A 14,429-nucleotide genomic window follows, 5' to 3' on the forward strand; every position below is an offset into this window, starting at 1 on the left:
CGGGCCGGGCCAAGGAAAGGTAAGAGCATCTCTAGCAGACCCCGTATATCTCGCGAACCCGCATAATTCCGGCGAGTATACGGGCTCGGCCCAATTTTCTGGCCAAAACAGAGCCCGTATACTCATTCCACCCGATTTTTTTTTTACCGCAGCCCGCAAACCGCCCCCCGAAGCCGTATATCTACGGGTTTGAGGGGCAGATACGGGTCGAAACCCTATCCCCCCGACTCCGTGTTTCGCCGCAATTCCCTACTCCCTGCCTCACATTTCTCGCCGCCTGTGAGCCTTCTGCCTCCAGCCGCCATGTGAAGCTCTGGCCGCAGCTCCGGCGGGGGTGGCGACCTCGAGCGCGAGCGGCGTGTCTGCTCGGATGGCAATGCGGCTAGGGTTCTACCATGGGTTGCACGGGCTGGATTTTATACCCAAAGGTCGGATGGCGAAAATACCCCCGGGGAGCGCTAGAATTACGCGCGGTGGCACGCCGGGAGTGAAACTATTCATTGCTACAGTGCCTCGGCTTGATCCGGCGGCTGATATCAATCTAGAGCAAGATCGGACGGTCCAAATCGCATCAGGAAAATGATCGGACGGCCGTGAGTCGCTGAGCTCTGAGAAGCCTCAGTTATCCTGCGCGTCTTATTTCTGGATGACCGATGCATGGTGGCCCCTGTCTTGAGTGGTTCGCTTGCATCCTGATGACGTTGCATTCAAGATACTACAAAGGAAAGGATTTATTTACGCAAAAAAAAGATACATATATATTTATTCTTGTGTTTCTCGTAGATGCGAGCAAGAAAATAAAACCAGTTACAACCAAGATCTTACAATAGTTCATCATAGTAAGTAAAGCAATGATAACATGGGGAGAAAGCAAAAGAAGGAGATTAGTTGGTCAGTACATTGGCGGTGATACACGAATACAACAGTACATTAATTTCTACATCCTACTTGTAAATATACCTGTTTGAGTGACAAGTAATTCTGGACGGAGGGGGTATGTAATAAGCGTATGATGACGAGGGATCCATGGACGATAAATCTGGTCACATGTCAAAGGAGATGGTGCTATTAGGTGGGTTGTAGAAGGTGACGGCCCCGTTGAACGACTGCACAAATCAGGCGTTCTGATTGGAGGCGCCGCGACAGCAGAGTTGTCGGGAAAAGATGGACGGAGCCAAAGAGTATATAGCAAGATGCGTGAAAATGAACGATTATGGCCCTTTTTCAAAACTTTGACACAAAATGAACCAATCTGAAAACATTTCACAAAATGACCCACTTTTGCATGACGCCCTATCCCTAGTGACATCTAGCATGGCGCCTCGGCCGGGGCGCACCCTCGCCCGGGGGGCTGTGCTACCTAGCATGACACCCTAACCTCGGGCGTCATGCAAATTGGCCATTTTATGAAAATTTTCTGGATTAGGTTCATTTTGTGTTAAAGTTTCAGAAAATGGTCAAGTTTGTTCATTTTGAAGATGCGTGAAAATGAACGAATATGATAAAAATTTTATCATGATTATGCCAAAATTAAGTTAAGGGATATGCCAACATTAAGTTAAGAGATACGTAAAATGCAAGAAACAATAAAATTGAGCGACATTTATATCCGTGAAGAGAAGATAGTGTAAAGAGAAAGAAATTCATGATATATCAACATTAATGTTGTATTCAGTAAAAGATATGCAGGAAACTATATGAGCACCATCAATATGGAAGATATGATTGCGAATCGCTTGGGAAACACTTATTTCAAATTGATTGAATTATATTCACTTAATAAATAATAAATAAATAAGGAGATTAGTCGGTCAGTACATTGGCGGTGATACACGAGTACAGTGGTACATTCTATGTAATTAGCATATGATGACGAGGGATCCATGGATGATAAATCTGATCACATGTCGAAGGAGATGGTGCTATTGGGTGGGTTGTAGATGGTGACGACCCCGTTGAGCGGCAGCACAAACCAGGTATTCTAATTGGAGACACTGCGGCAGGAGAGTCATCAGGAAGAGATGAATATAGGCGAAGAGTATGTAGCAAGATGCTATGCTAACATTAATTTAAGAGATACCTAAAATGCAAGAAAAAATATAATTGAGCAACATTTATCCAAGATATGATTGAGGAAAAAGTCTAAGAAATGGCCCCTGAGTAAATACAAAATACAGATATGTCTCGTAATTATCTTGATGTAAAAATATATCCTGGTATTAATAAGAGTATACAGTGTAAAGAGAAAGATATGCAAGATATATCAATATTAATGTTCTATTTAGCAAAAAAAGATATGCAGGATCAATGGAAGATATGATTGCGGATCCATCGAGAAACAATTATTTCAAATTGTTTGAGAAATATTCACTTAACAAATACAAAATATAAAGATATGTGTTACATTGATTTTGACGTATCAAGATATGGTGATATCATATCAACACTAATTTATTAAATTAATGCAAGAAAGCATATGAGAACTCTATATAAACACCGATAAACCAAAGGAACTCTTGGCAGGGAAGGAGCACGCAAGGAAGAAGAACAAACACCATCTTCACGCGCCTCTTCTCCTCATGGCCCTCGTCAACCCGAACAACAAGATGAGGACCACGGCTATTGCTGTCCTGGTCCTTGTAATGGTGTCTGCTTGTACCTTACCGTCCTGCCATGCGGCGCATAAGTATAATCTTGCTGCATCTCCTCCAGGTGGTACCCGATATTGCTCCTTTTTGATAGGAGGTCAAGCATGCAGTTATTCCGCTTGCAACGACATGTGCAGCAGGATGGCGCGGGGACAGCAGCATTTCACGTTTTGCACCCGCCCTGGCCAGTGCTGTTGTTGGTTTACATAGTTTGACCGGAGACAACCGTTTTGGTTACTTGTGCGATGTAATCCTCCGGATGAATAAGCTTCTTGCATCTAGTGTGCGGCGTTGATTTATTCAGGGGATGTTGTGCTGTGCCCCCAGCAAGACTTATTTGGATCCTGTTGTTTTTCTTTCCTTCTTTGTTGTTGAACTTTGAACCTGAGACCTCTCTTATGGATGGATGTTGGTGCGGTTGCTTTATAATATAAAGCGGCGTTGATTTAATTAATTAATGGAGACTGAATATCATGCTCCTTAAAAAAATGTGATTGATGGCATCTGCTGCTGCTGACTTTCTTGCTTGTATACCTCATTATTCTTCTCTACCCTATGGTTCAAGTGTCTGAACCATCATTACTCTTAAGCAACTTATCCTATACCGTTGGCTTGCCTAGCGATCATCTGCAGCAGCAAAAGAGTGGTTTCTACTGTACTACTAGTCCATTAGTCCAGTCCAGTGTTTCCTTGTCGGCTGCACCCTAAATCCAGGTTGAGCCAAGGAAAGCTAAGAAGTACTGGTCGCGCGGCGCCATCCTACCCCTCCGGTCCAAGCACACGCATGGACGTACCGACTCCATGCCTCCTCCTGCTCTGCCACTTCGCCCCACACCGCCCGTCAGTCACCCGCCGGCTCCACTAGCAAGAAATGACTGATGGATGGGGTAGGAGTAGGATAAAGCTAAAGATAATGCGTGTGGGGCGTGATGATAGTGCAGCTCAAAGCTAGCGACCTACAAACCCAGTTATTGATCAAATCCTTGCTAGATAGAGATGGATGTGATCTCTGTCCCTCGACCTACTATGACCAGACAAATAAGCCTAGCCACTGCAACAACAATGGCCCTCCTCGCCCACAGCCTTCCAAAGGGCGAAGGGCCTTTAAGAAATCAATTTTTTTAGGTGGATAACAAATCATCTATATGTATGTATTTAACGAAGACGCATGTGGAGCTTAAATGGGCTCCAGATACTGCAGCCCATGGTGCACACACTATTTTTAATTTGTTTTAAAACGTAAGTAATAAAGTTCAATTATTTATGTGGTAATAATGTTATCCATACATGCGATGATTAGTAAGTAAAAAATATAAACCTATTTATTATGTAAATTTTTAGTAAATTGTAGGTAAAAAAAGATTTAAGATTTATGTAAAATGTAAGTAATAAATTTGTGTTCAAGTTTTGTTTTAAAAAATATTACACATACAGACGATGGTTAGTCAATGAAAAACATTCAAATTTAAAGCTTGAGCTATACAAATGTGAGTGTAATTAAATTACCAAAATGATTTTATAAATTAAATAATATTTTTGAATTGAACATTTGAAAATATTTTTTGTATTTAAATTATACATATATTTTTCAATTCATAAATATCATTTCAATTACATGAAATATTTGTAAAATAATACATGAACAATTTCAAAAGAGTTATTTGTTTGTATGTTCGACTGTTTAAATTTAAAATAAGAATATTTTCAATTATATAAACATCGGGCTATACAAATGTGCGTGTAATTATTGAAATGCTTTTATAATTAAAATAATACTACTGAATTTTAGTTTTTAAAATATTTTTATTCTTTAAATTATACAATTTTTAATATTTAATAGAAAATATTTTAAATAGATGAATATTTCTAAAATAATACATGATTTAAAAAAGTAATTTATTTATGTGGTAATAATGTTATCCATACATGCGATGATTAGTAAATAAAAAATATAAACATATTTATTATGTAATGTTTTAGTACATTGTAGGTAACAAAAAGATTTAAGATATTTATAAAATGTAAGCAATAAATTTGTGTTCAAAGTTTTGTGTGTAAAAAACATTACACATACAGACGATGGTTAATAAATGAAAAACATTTAAATTTGAAGCTTGAGCTATACAAATGTGCGTGTAATTAAATTACCGAAATGCCTTTATCAATAAAATAATATTTTTGAATTATAGTTTTGGAAATATTTGTAGTATTTAAATTTTACATACATTTTTTAATTCATAAATACCATTTTAATTACATGAAATATTTGTAAAATAATACATGAAATTTTTCCAAAGTAAGTTAGTTGTTTGTATGTTCCACTGTTTAAATTTAAAATATGAATATTTTAAATTATATAAACATTGGGAGATATAAATGTGCGTGTAATTATTGAAATGCTTTTATAATTAAAATAATACTAATGAATTTAATTTTTAATATATTTTGTTATTTAAATTATACAATTTTTTATACTTCATATTTTTTTTAAATAGATGAATATTTTTAAATTATACATGAGTTTTTTAAAGTAATTTATTTTGTTTGTAAGTACAATACTTGTAACACGTGGATATTTAAGCGTTTTTATTGCTGAGATTATACTGTCGGTGCTGGACGGCTGGTGAATATGTTTAAATTCTGTTTATTCCTTGGTTTGGCTGATGTTGAACATCGTGTTAAAGAGCCTTTTGTCTGTTAACGAAACAAAAGTTATTTCGTGGTCGACTGGTTAGTGTGTGAGCTAATCTGCGCGTGATGGTACCATTTTTTAGTTCCTATATTTTCCCCAGCCACATATGCGCTAAAGGGAGGGCTTTTTGCGCAAAGGAGGGGTTTTCTGCAAAAGTTTGTCGCCCCCTCCGTCATCATTGGCTGACATTGGGGCATACGCACTCGCACACCACACAAGTGGCTCATACGTCAATGTCTTCCTTAATTACTCGAAATCCGAAAGTGAAAACCATGGTCCTTGCTGACCGGTGGCCATCAATGGAGTGCTCCGGTTCGGCCGACTCCGTGTGGGGGTTGCTAAGGTGGCTAGGCTCGTGCTGGCGTCACGGGCTTTGCGTGGTGGAGCTGCTCGGGCTCCTTCGGGCAGCCGTGGGGCGGCCCGCTGCTCTATTCCGACAGTGATTCGTGTCACCGGCGGGCGGCGATTGCCGTCAGGGCGACACAGATCTCCAAAATATTTGAAGTGACATTTTTTCTACAGGCTAGCAAAGTGCCCGTGCATTGCAACCCATACAAAATAGACTAATACAGGATCACTCTACTTTTTGGTATATGAAAAAAAGGGCGGCCTGATGCACATAGTTCCCACTTGCACATGGTTTGAGGAAGAGTGCAACCATTTTTGATCTTATGTACACAGCCTTTTCTTACATTTCTGCAAGAGACTGTTTCCAGCACTCGAACCAGTGACGTCACGGTCACAGACAACGGCTTTACCGCTGCACCAATGCTTCCCTTCATTTTTGGTAAATATATCACTAAAATTATGTTGGGTTTTCCCAAAATTTATGCCCCATATATGTTTGGATTGGATCAGATGGGGAGAGATGGGCATTGTCTGGAGAGACTAAGAGATTTTCTGCACATGTAGATCAGAGTGGTGGTCATTTTGCAAAAATATGCCAGCTTACCTCGCATGGATTAGATGTAGATCAGATGGTAAGAAATGACGGATATAGAAAAACCATCATCACCAACTGGATCTTTAAAAAGAGTCCAGAAAATAGGGCCTCTAGGGCATGCAGGTGCGGAGGATCTAGCACCCCCGCCGGCGGGAGGGACCCCGTTCTCTTTCTTGTTAGATTCAGCGTCTTGGTTGAGGCTGTGTGGTGACGGCGATGTCCCTTAGTAGGAATAATTTCTCCCACATTCTATCCCTGCCCGGATGGTGCGTCTAGCATCGTCGGAGGGTGTATGGAGGTTTGTCTCCATCGGATCTCGCGGGATTCGGTCAGTGCTAGTCTTGAGTGGATCTATTTGGGTCCGGTCTTCGTTCATCCTCGTTTGAGTGGTTACAGGTTTGATCCCTCTGATTTATGACTTTCTTCATCGGTGATGGTTCCTACTCTGGTGTGCTTGTTCTATGGGGCCTTATTACGACTTCTCGACTGTCTACTGCAACGAGGTTTGCCCGGCTCCAGTGAGGGAGGGGCGATGACGGCGCGCGGCGTGCCTTCGGCTCACTCCAGTGCTAGTAGTCGTCGCTGGGTGGTCCACAGACATGGTTGTAATTTTTATTATCTTTTTTGTTTTGTACCGCCATGATTGAAGATTAATATATTGAAAATTAAGGTGATATTTTGGGAATATTCTAGAGTTGCTTCATTAAGTATCTTCACGTACACACAGTTGGCTACTTTACAAATCACGGTGAAGAGGAAATGATAGAAAATTTGTTGGTATCAAAAATATCTTCATGTAAATCAATCAGCATGAAGAGCATAGGCCATGAGAGCACGGTGTGGCAACTTGTAGACACAGGCCTTGTGGTGGAGTAGGCGGAGGGGAGCCGACGGGGAGGTCCTGCCGAACTTGACGCCCATCAGGAAGATGGCCCGCTGCCGTATGCTCGAGTTGTTCTCGCTGATCCCGATGGTCCAGGCGATGCAGAACTCACCGTCGCCGAGCGTACAAGACTCAAGGCGTCACCGTCTTCCATGCCCTACTTTTTCATGTCAAAGCCTGAAATTCAGACAATACTGGGGAACGTCAGATCGATGGTGGATCCGTTCTGAGATTGGCAGGCGACATCCACCATGACGCGGTTGCGGAAACTGGACTGGTGCACCATAAGGGGCGCCGGAGTGCGACTCGGCCTCGCCGACGTCCACCGCCGCCTCCACGCCCGCTGCCTCACCGATGTCCCCCGCCGCGAGGGCTGCTACCGCCTCCCGCGCCCGCTGCCTCGCACGTCCGGCGCGCCGTACCATGTTTGCACCAGACGACGCCCATGGTGTGTCCTGCTGCTCCACGTGCCAACGGGGGGATTGCGTGTTGGCCACCGCGTTTGACACAAAAATAAATTTGCACACAATTGACACAATTTGCACACAGAAAATAAATTTGCACACAGAAAATAATAAATTTGCACACAAAAATAGATTTGCACACAGAAAATAATAATCTAAAACAAACATATAAATTTGCACACAATTGACACAAAAATTGCACATTTTTTAATATGCAAGAATAAGCATATAATAGTGGAATTTACACACAAAAAAGTTTCCAAAGAAGGGGTGAATTAGTGAAATTGGTATTATCCTTGAAAGCGAAAGAAAATGAGATATAAACTAAAACAAAATCAAAATAAGATTTTTTCTAAGGAAGAATGAATTACTGGCATTTGTATTACCCTTTACGAAGAAAGAAATGAAAGAAAAACAAAAATTGAAAGATGAATTAAAACAAAATCAAAATAAAAATATCTAAGGAAAATGCAACACATCCCCATAGATATAGCTCATATAAAAGTGAGAAAATAGCACATCACACGCAGTGCAAATATTAGCCAACTACTCACCAATTTTTTTACAACTATTATTTTAACGCCGGTCGTAGTGTGCAATGACAAGAAGCCGTAAGCATCAACATTTAATTAAAAAAAGCATAAGCATCAGTATGGAATTAGTGGCAGTATTAACATTAAAGAAGAAAGAAAATGAAAAAACTAAAACAAATCAAAATAATACAAAGAAGAATGAATAAGTGACAATGGTACTACCTTTTAAGAAAAAAAAGAAATAAACATCAAAACTAAATCAAAATATATGTTTTCCGACGAAGACTGAATTAGTGGCATTTATATTACCCTTTATGAAGAAAAATAATAATCTAAAACAAACAATGTATAAATTTGCACACAATTTACACAAAAATTGCGCATTTTTATAATATGCAAGAATAAGCAAATAATAGTGGAATTTACACAAAAAGAAGTTTCCGAAGAAGGGGTGAATTAGTGGAATTGGTATTATCCTGAAAAAAGAAGTAAAATGAAATATAAACTAAAATAAAATCAAAATAAGAATACTTTCTAAGGAAGTATGACTTACTGTCATTTGTATTACCGTTTAGGAAGAAAGAAATGAAAGAAGAACAAAAAATGAAATATAAATTAAAAGAAAATCAAAAGTAAAATATTTTGTAAGGAATAATGAATTACTGGAATTTGTATTACCTATTACGAAGAAAGAAATGAAAGAAGAACAAAAAATGAAATATAGACTCAAACAAAATCAAAATATGAAGTCTTCTAACAAAGAATGAATTAGTGGCATTTGTATTAACCTTTACGAAGGAAGAGAAATAAATACTAATCTAAAATAAACGATGTCAAAAATTGCCCATAGTTTACACTAAAATCACACTTTTTTATAATATAGAGGAATAAACATATAATAGTGAGTTTTTTGCAGAAAAAAGGAATTTCCAAAGAAAGAATGAATTAGTGGCATTTGTATTACTCTTTAAGATGAAATAAATAAAACTGAAGATAAAACTGAATCAAAATAATGAATCTAAGAAAAAAATGATTTAGTGGCTTTGGTATTACCCTTTAAGAAAAAATAAAATAAATTAAAACTAAAAGAAAATCAAAATAATGGAGTTCTTGAAGGAAGAATTAATTAGCGACATTGATATTTCTATTTAAGAAAAAAATATTTGTAAACAATGACAAAATTTGCACATAGTAGACAATAAATTGTGCTTCTTTTAAATATTTGTGAATAAGCATATAATAATGGCATTGGTATTACTATTAAAGAAGAAAGAAAGTGAAATAATAGCTAAAATAAATGAAAATAATGATGTTTTATGAGGAATATTGAAGTAGTTGCATTTGTATTGACTCTTAAGAAGAAAACAAATGAAATAATTTTTTTGAGAATATGCACACAACTTTGCACTTTTTTGTGCTAAGCAAGGAATAATCTTATAATCATGGAATTTCGCACATATTGTATAGTATTGTGTGAATACATGCATACTCACACAACATCCAAAAATACTCACGAAAGAAAAAAACCGACTAATAAAGAAAATGAAAAACACATAAAAATAGAGAAACAAAGAAATAACAAAGGTCCCCGCAAAAAAAAGAAATAACAAAGGTAGAGAGAGAAGGAGCGGATCGCCCATGTAATGGATCTCAGCCCATTAAGGAATTGACTGTCCCAAATTAGTGGTCAGTCAATTATTCCCATTACAAAAGAAGACACAAAACACACACAAAAAAACACAACACTAATCTCAGAGAAAAATCAATGGTCAAGAAATTGACTGACCCAAATTATAAAACTCAGTTGACTGACATATAGCTAAAGTGCACCGACCTACAACATCTTCCAGTATCGCATGAAGTATAATCCTCGTTGCTAGGTTCAGTTTTACTCTAAGTTACCTTAGCTGAATAATTGGCCGGCAGCGTGTGCATATTCACGCCCGGTCAGTCTTTTTTCTTCAGTTAGTTCAGTTTAGCAGGTAGCTGTAGAAACGCCGGCAAGACCGCTTCCATGGGATGGCGTGGAACCTCAGCGGGTTTGACGGCGGCATAGTGGCTCGCGCAAGCTTAGCATCGTGGGATGGCACGATCAGTAGGCTAGGTGTGCGTGGGTGTGATCTCCTTTGTATCCGACAACTCGTTTGAGCTCTGCATAAATAACAGAAAGACCTGAAAAGCTGTGGTCAGTTAAGCAACGCAAAAGACTCTGTCAGACTTGTTCGTCCTCCTCCTCTCGATCCCATCTTGCTCCCTCCCTCTCTCTCGCACGGTTGGCCGGATTCTGCAACAACAAGTGGTATCAGAGCCTCGGTGGTGTTCGATCCATCCTGGGTGCCAGCGGTGTTTGATCCGTCGGAGAGATGGCCGGCAGCGACGACGAGAAGGCGAAGAAGAAGAAAGAGGAAGAAGAGGCCACGGCGGAGGCGTCGGCGCTTGGAAAGTCCCTGGCCCGTCTCGCCACCGAGGAGGGGTCGGGGGTGCATGTCGTGGAGCGCGTCGTGAACGATGATGCTCAGAAGGTACTCAAGCTGCGGAAAGCGTTGTACGGGCTTCGGCAGGCACCACGGGCATGGAACGCCAAGTTGGACCTCACACTGCAGTCACTTGGGTTCGCGAGGTGTCAGTTGGATCATGCTCTGTATAGGCGCGGGGACGACTCAAATTTCCTGCTGGTGGGGGTGTACGTCGACGACCTGATCATCACGGGCACCACTGCTGACGCCATTGAGGGGTTCAAGACCCAGATGCAAGAACTTTTCCAGATGACAGATTTGGGCTGCTCAGTTACTATCTTGGCATCGAAGTGAAGCAAGAGCGTGGCATGAACACTGTTTGTCAGTCCGGATACGCAGCCAAGATCTTGGAAGATGCTGGGATGAGCGACTGCAACCCGATCCTGACACCCATGGAGCATCGCCTGAAGGTTGTCAAGAACACTGGAGAAGCGGTCGATGCAACCAGGTACCGTAGCATCATTGGGATTCTGAGGTATTTAGTGAATACGCGCCCGGATATTGCATATGCTGTAGGTGTGGCCAGCAGGTTCATGGAAGCACCCGGGAAGCAGCACTGGGCGATCATCAGACAGATCTTGAGGTATGTTCGAGGCACACTGAACTACGGGTGCACTTACAAGGCAGGAGAGGGGACTGTTCTGACAGGGTTCAGCGATAGCGACCATGCCGGCGATCTGACAGACAGAAAGAGCACGACAGGTCTGGTGTTCTTCATGGGGCCTAGTGTCATCACTTGGTGCTCTCAAAAACAAAAGATCGTGGCTATGTCTTCCTGTGAGGCTGAGTATATAGCAGCAGCAACGGCAGCAACACAGGCTGTTTGGCTCAGAGGACTCGTTTCAGAAATGCTTGGAACAGAGAAGCAGAAAGTGCAGCTCAAGATCGACAACAAGTCAGCAATTGAGCTAAGCGAAAATCCAGTGCACCATGAGAGGAGCAAACACATTGATTTGAGGTATCACTACATCAGAGAGTGTGTTGAAGAAGGAAAAGTGGAGGTTGAGCACGTCCGAACTGAAGATCGGTTGGCTGATATACTGACAAAGTCACTTGGGCGTGCAAAGTTCACAGAACTCCGGTGCAGACTTGGGATCATTCAGGTCAAGTGAGAGCAACAGGATTAGGGGGTGATTTGAAATATAATCCTCGTTGCTAGGTTCAGTTTTACTCTAAGTTACCTTAGCTGAATAATTGGCCGGCAGCGTGTGCATGTTCACGTCCGGTTCAGTCTTTTTTCTTCAGTTAGTTTAGTTTAGCAGGTAGCTGTAGATACGCCGGCAAGACCGCTTCCATGGGATGGCGTGGAACCTCAGCGGGTTTGACGGCGGCGTAGTGGCTCGCGCAAGCTTAGCATCGTGGGATGGCACGATCAGTAGGGTAGATGTGCGTGGGTGTGGTCTCCTTTGTATTCGGCAACTTGTTTGAGCTCTGCACAAATAACAGAAAGACCTGAAAAGCTGTGGTCAGTTAAGCAGCGCAAAAGACTCTGTCAGACTTGTTCGTCCTCCTCCTCTCGATCCCATCTTGCCCCCTCCCTCTCTCTCGCACGGTTGGCCGGATTCTGCAACAACATCGCAGTTCTTGAAAGATGTGCACGTATCTTGGTTAACAGTCGATGTCTCAAAAGGAGGGGGAAAAGGATAAATAAAACCAGGGAAAATTCAAGTAATAGATCAACAGAAAACCAGGTAAATTATTCATGCAGATATATATAGGTATATAAAACCAGTGAAATTTTTCTATGTAACATTGTAGATGTAGGTATTTTCTTTGTAGGCTTGGTCGAATTTTACGATGTTTGTCGATCTGTGGTTTCAATTTGGGCTTGCAAAATTGCAACATGATAGGTTATGTCACGTCCATGTACGACTCACAGAATATCTAGAATGTTTTATTATATGTTATTTATTACTTAATCTGTAAGGAAATATAAGAGCATTCAGATCACTATAATAGTAGCCATATATGCACCGTACGTTACAACTTGCATTGGTAACTACAAGATCTAGTACACCAAATAAGGAGAAACCTACCTTTAGAATAATTTGGATTGCTTATCACATATGTCACGTGGTACACCAGAAACCTACTTGATTCTGTTTGGCGAGGGTGTGGTGGGTGTGTTGGAGTTAAACACGTCTAAGACATAACCTCCCGATGCCGGTACGTACGTGGTGCCCAGGTTGGTATATATCCTACCGTACTATAGAGAATTAGAACTAGCAACCGATCGAGTAGTATTGCTGTAGGTAGCTAGCAACTTGTGCTATATATATGCGTGCTTGTACCCTGGCTAGTAAATTAGTGTACATACCGTGGATTTGTGATGCAGTACAACGGCGATGCTAGCTACGTGTGACGCGGTGCATCCCAGCGTAAAGTACCTCGACGGGATTGCTGCGGCAAGGAGCACAACCAATGCAGCTTCTTCCTTCATCCATCGTCGTCGATGGTTATCGTCGCCGAAAAGTACTTGGCGTCGGAACTGGACCTGGACAACACGTTGCGGACTCGATCATGGACATCGCCAAGTCCGTAACTCGGCGAGAGACGGCAACGGCGGCTTTGCCCGATGAAATCCTCACGGAGGTGTTCTCCTACCTGCCGACCAAGTCGATCGGCTGCCTCCGCAGCCTGTCGCATTCATGGTGCGCCGCGCTCTCGTCACCCTCCTTTCGAGTCCTCCACCGCCGCGGAGCCAACAGGCCAGGCCAGAATCAAGGTCTTCTACACCCCTAACGACATGATATTAGAGGAAGATGGATCATCGTACTTCTACGTCTGGCAGCCCGGCGGCTCACCGCCCACGAAGCGCATGCCACACAAGTTCCACCGGCCGGCTCCTCTTACCAGGCCCCTCCATGGCCTCGTCCTCATCTGCTGCCCTAGCACCGGCTATCATGTCTGCAACCCTTCTACCGGTGAAACCCTCGATCTCCCCGACACCGCCCTGCCAGCGAAGATGAACAACCGTCTACCCTTCTACCACCGGCGCGTGGCATACGGTCTCGGTTACTATTCGACTACCGACGAGTACAAGGTGGTGCGCCTATTCAGCAGCACCTACAAAGGCAACAACCTGACCTTCTGTGAGGTCTTCGACCTCGGTGGTGCACCATACTGGAGGCCTATTGCTGGAAGGCCTCCCGCGTGCATCTTGGATGAGAACCCGGGCATCTTCCTCGACGAGTGTGTGCACTTCCTTTGCCGTGGTGGTCGCATCATCTCTTTCGATGTTAGAAGCGAGACCTTCGGCGTAGTGGAGCCACCACCTAATACATGGCATGCTTCGGTCAGAATGACTGAGCTAGACGGGTGCTTATGCGTCTACCACGAAAATATTGGTCACCGTCATGGCCCATACCATATATGGGTGCTAAGGGATTACGCGAAACAACAACGACGGTGGGAGCAGCTTTGTCGCATTGATCCGATGGCTTGGCAAGAATCTGATCGGAAGCAGCTACGGTCCTCCTGGATAGCTCCACTTGTCATGTACGATGGAGACAGCGGATAGAGGAGGATCGTGTTCGATACGGGTACTTGCAAGTTGTTTGCTCTCGACATACCTAATGGTGATGCACCGGAGATCCTATTCAGCTCCGACGAGAACGAGGTGGTTGCCGGCAGCTTTCGCGACTACAATACGCCTAGGTTAGGACTATTTGAGGAGGGCCTCGCGCCAATGAAATGAGGTGATGCGCAATTCGGGAGATTGGAATCTCGAGAAGGGCAATGCCATAAATA

At 42.2% G+C, this 14,429-nt stretch overlaps 1 protein-coding gene across 1 annotated transcript; it reads left to right on the forward strand.

The window, feature by feature from the left end:
* The first annotated feature begins 13,425 nt into the window (after positions 1-13,425).
* Positions 13,426-14,199, forward strand: LOC109787272 (F-box/LRR-repeat/kelch-repeat protein At1g09650-like). Its single transcript, XM_020345828.1, has one exon. It carries the CDS (start codon positions 13,426-13,428, stop codon positions 14,197-14,199), a length of 774 nt encoding a protein of 257 aa, XP_020201417.1.
* The last annotated feature ends 230 nt before the right edge of the window (positions 14,200-14,429 follow it).

Source organism: Aegilops tauschii, chromosome 6 (assembly GCF_002575655.3).
Source record: "Aegilops tauschii subsp. strangulata cultivar AL8/78 chromosome 6, Aet v6.0, whole genome shotgun sequence".
Lineage (NCBI taxonomy): Eukaryota > Viridiplantae > Streptophyta > Magnoliopsida > Poales > Poaceae > Aegilops > Aegilops tauschii.

What these genes read in the sequence shown, in the direction of transcription:
- LOC109787272 (XM_020345828.1), top strand. Translation starts at nt 13,426, where the DNA reads ATGATATTAGAGGAAGATGGATCATCGTACTTCTACGTCTGGCAGCCC.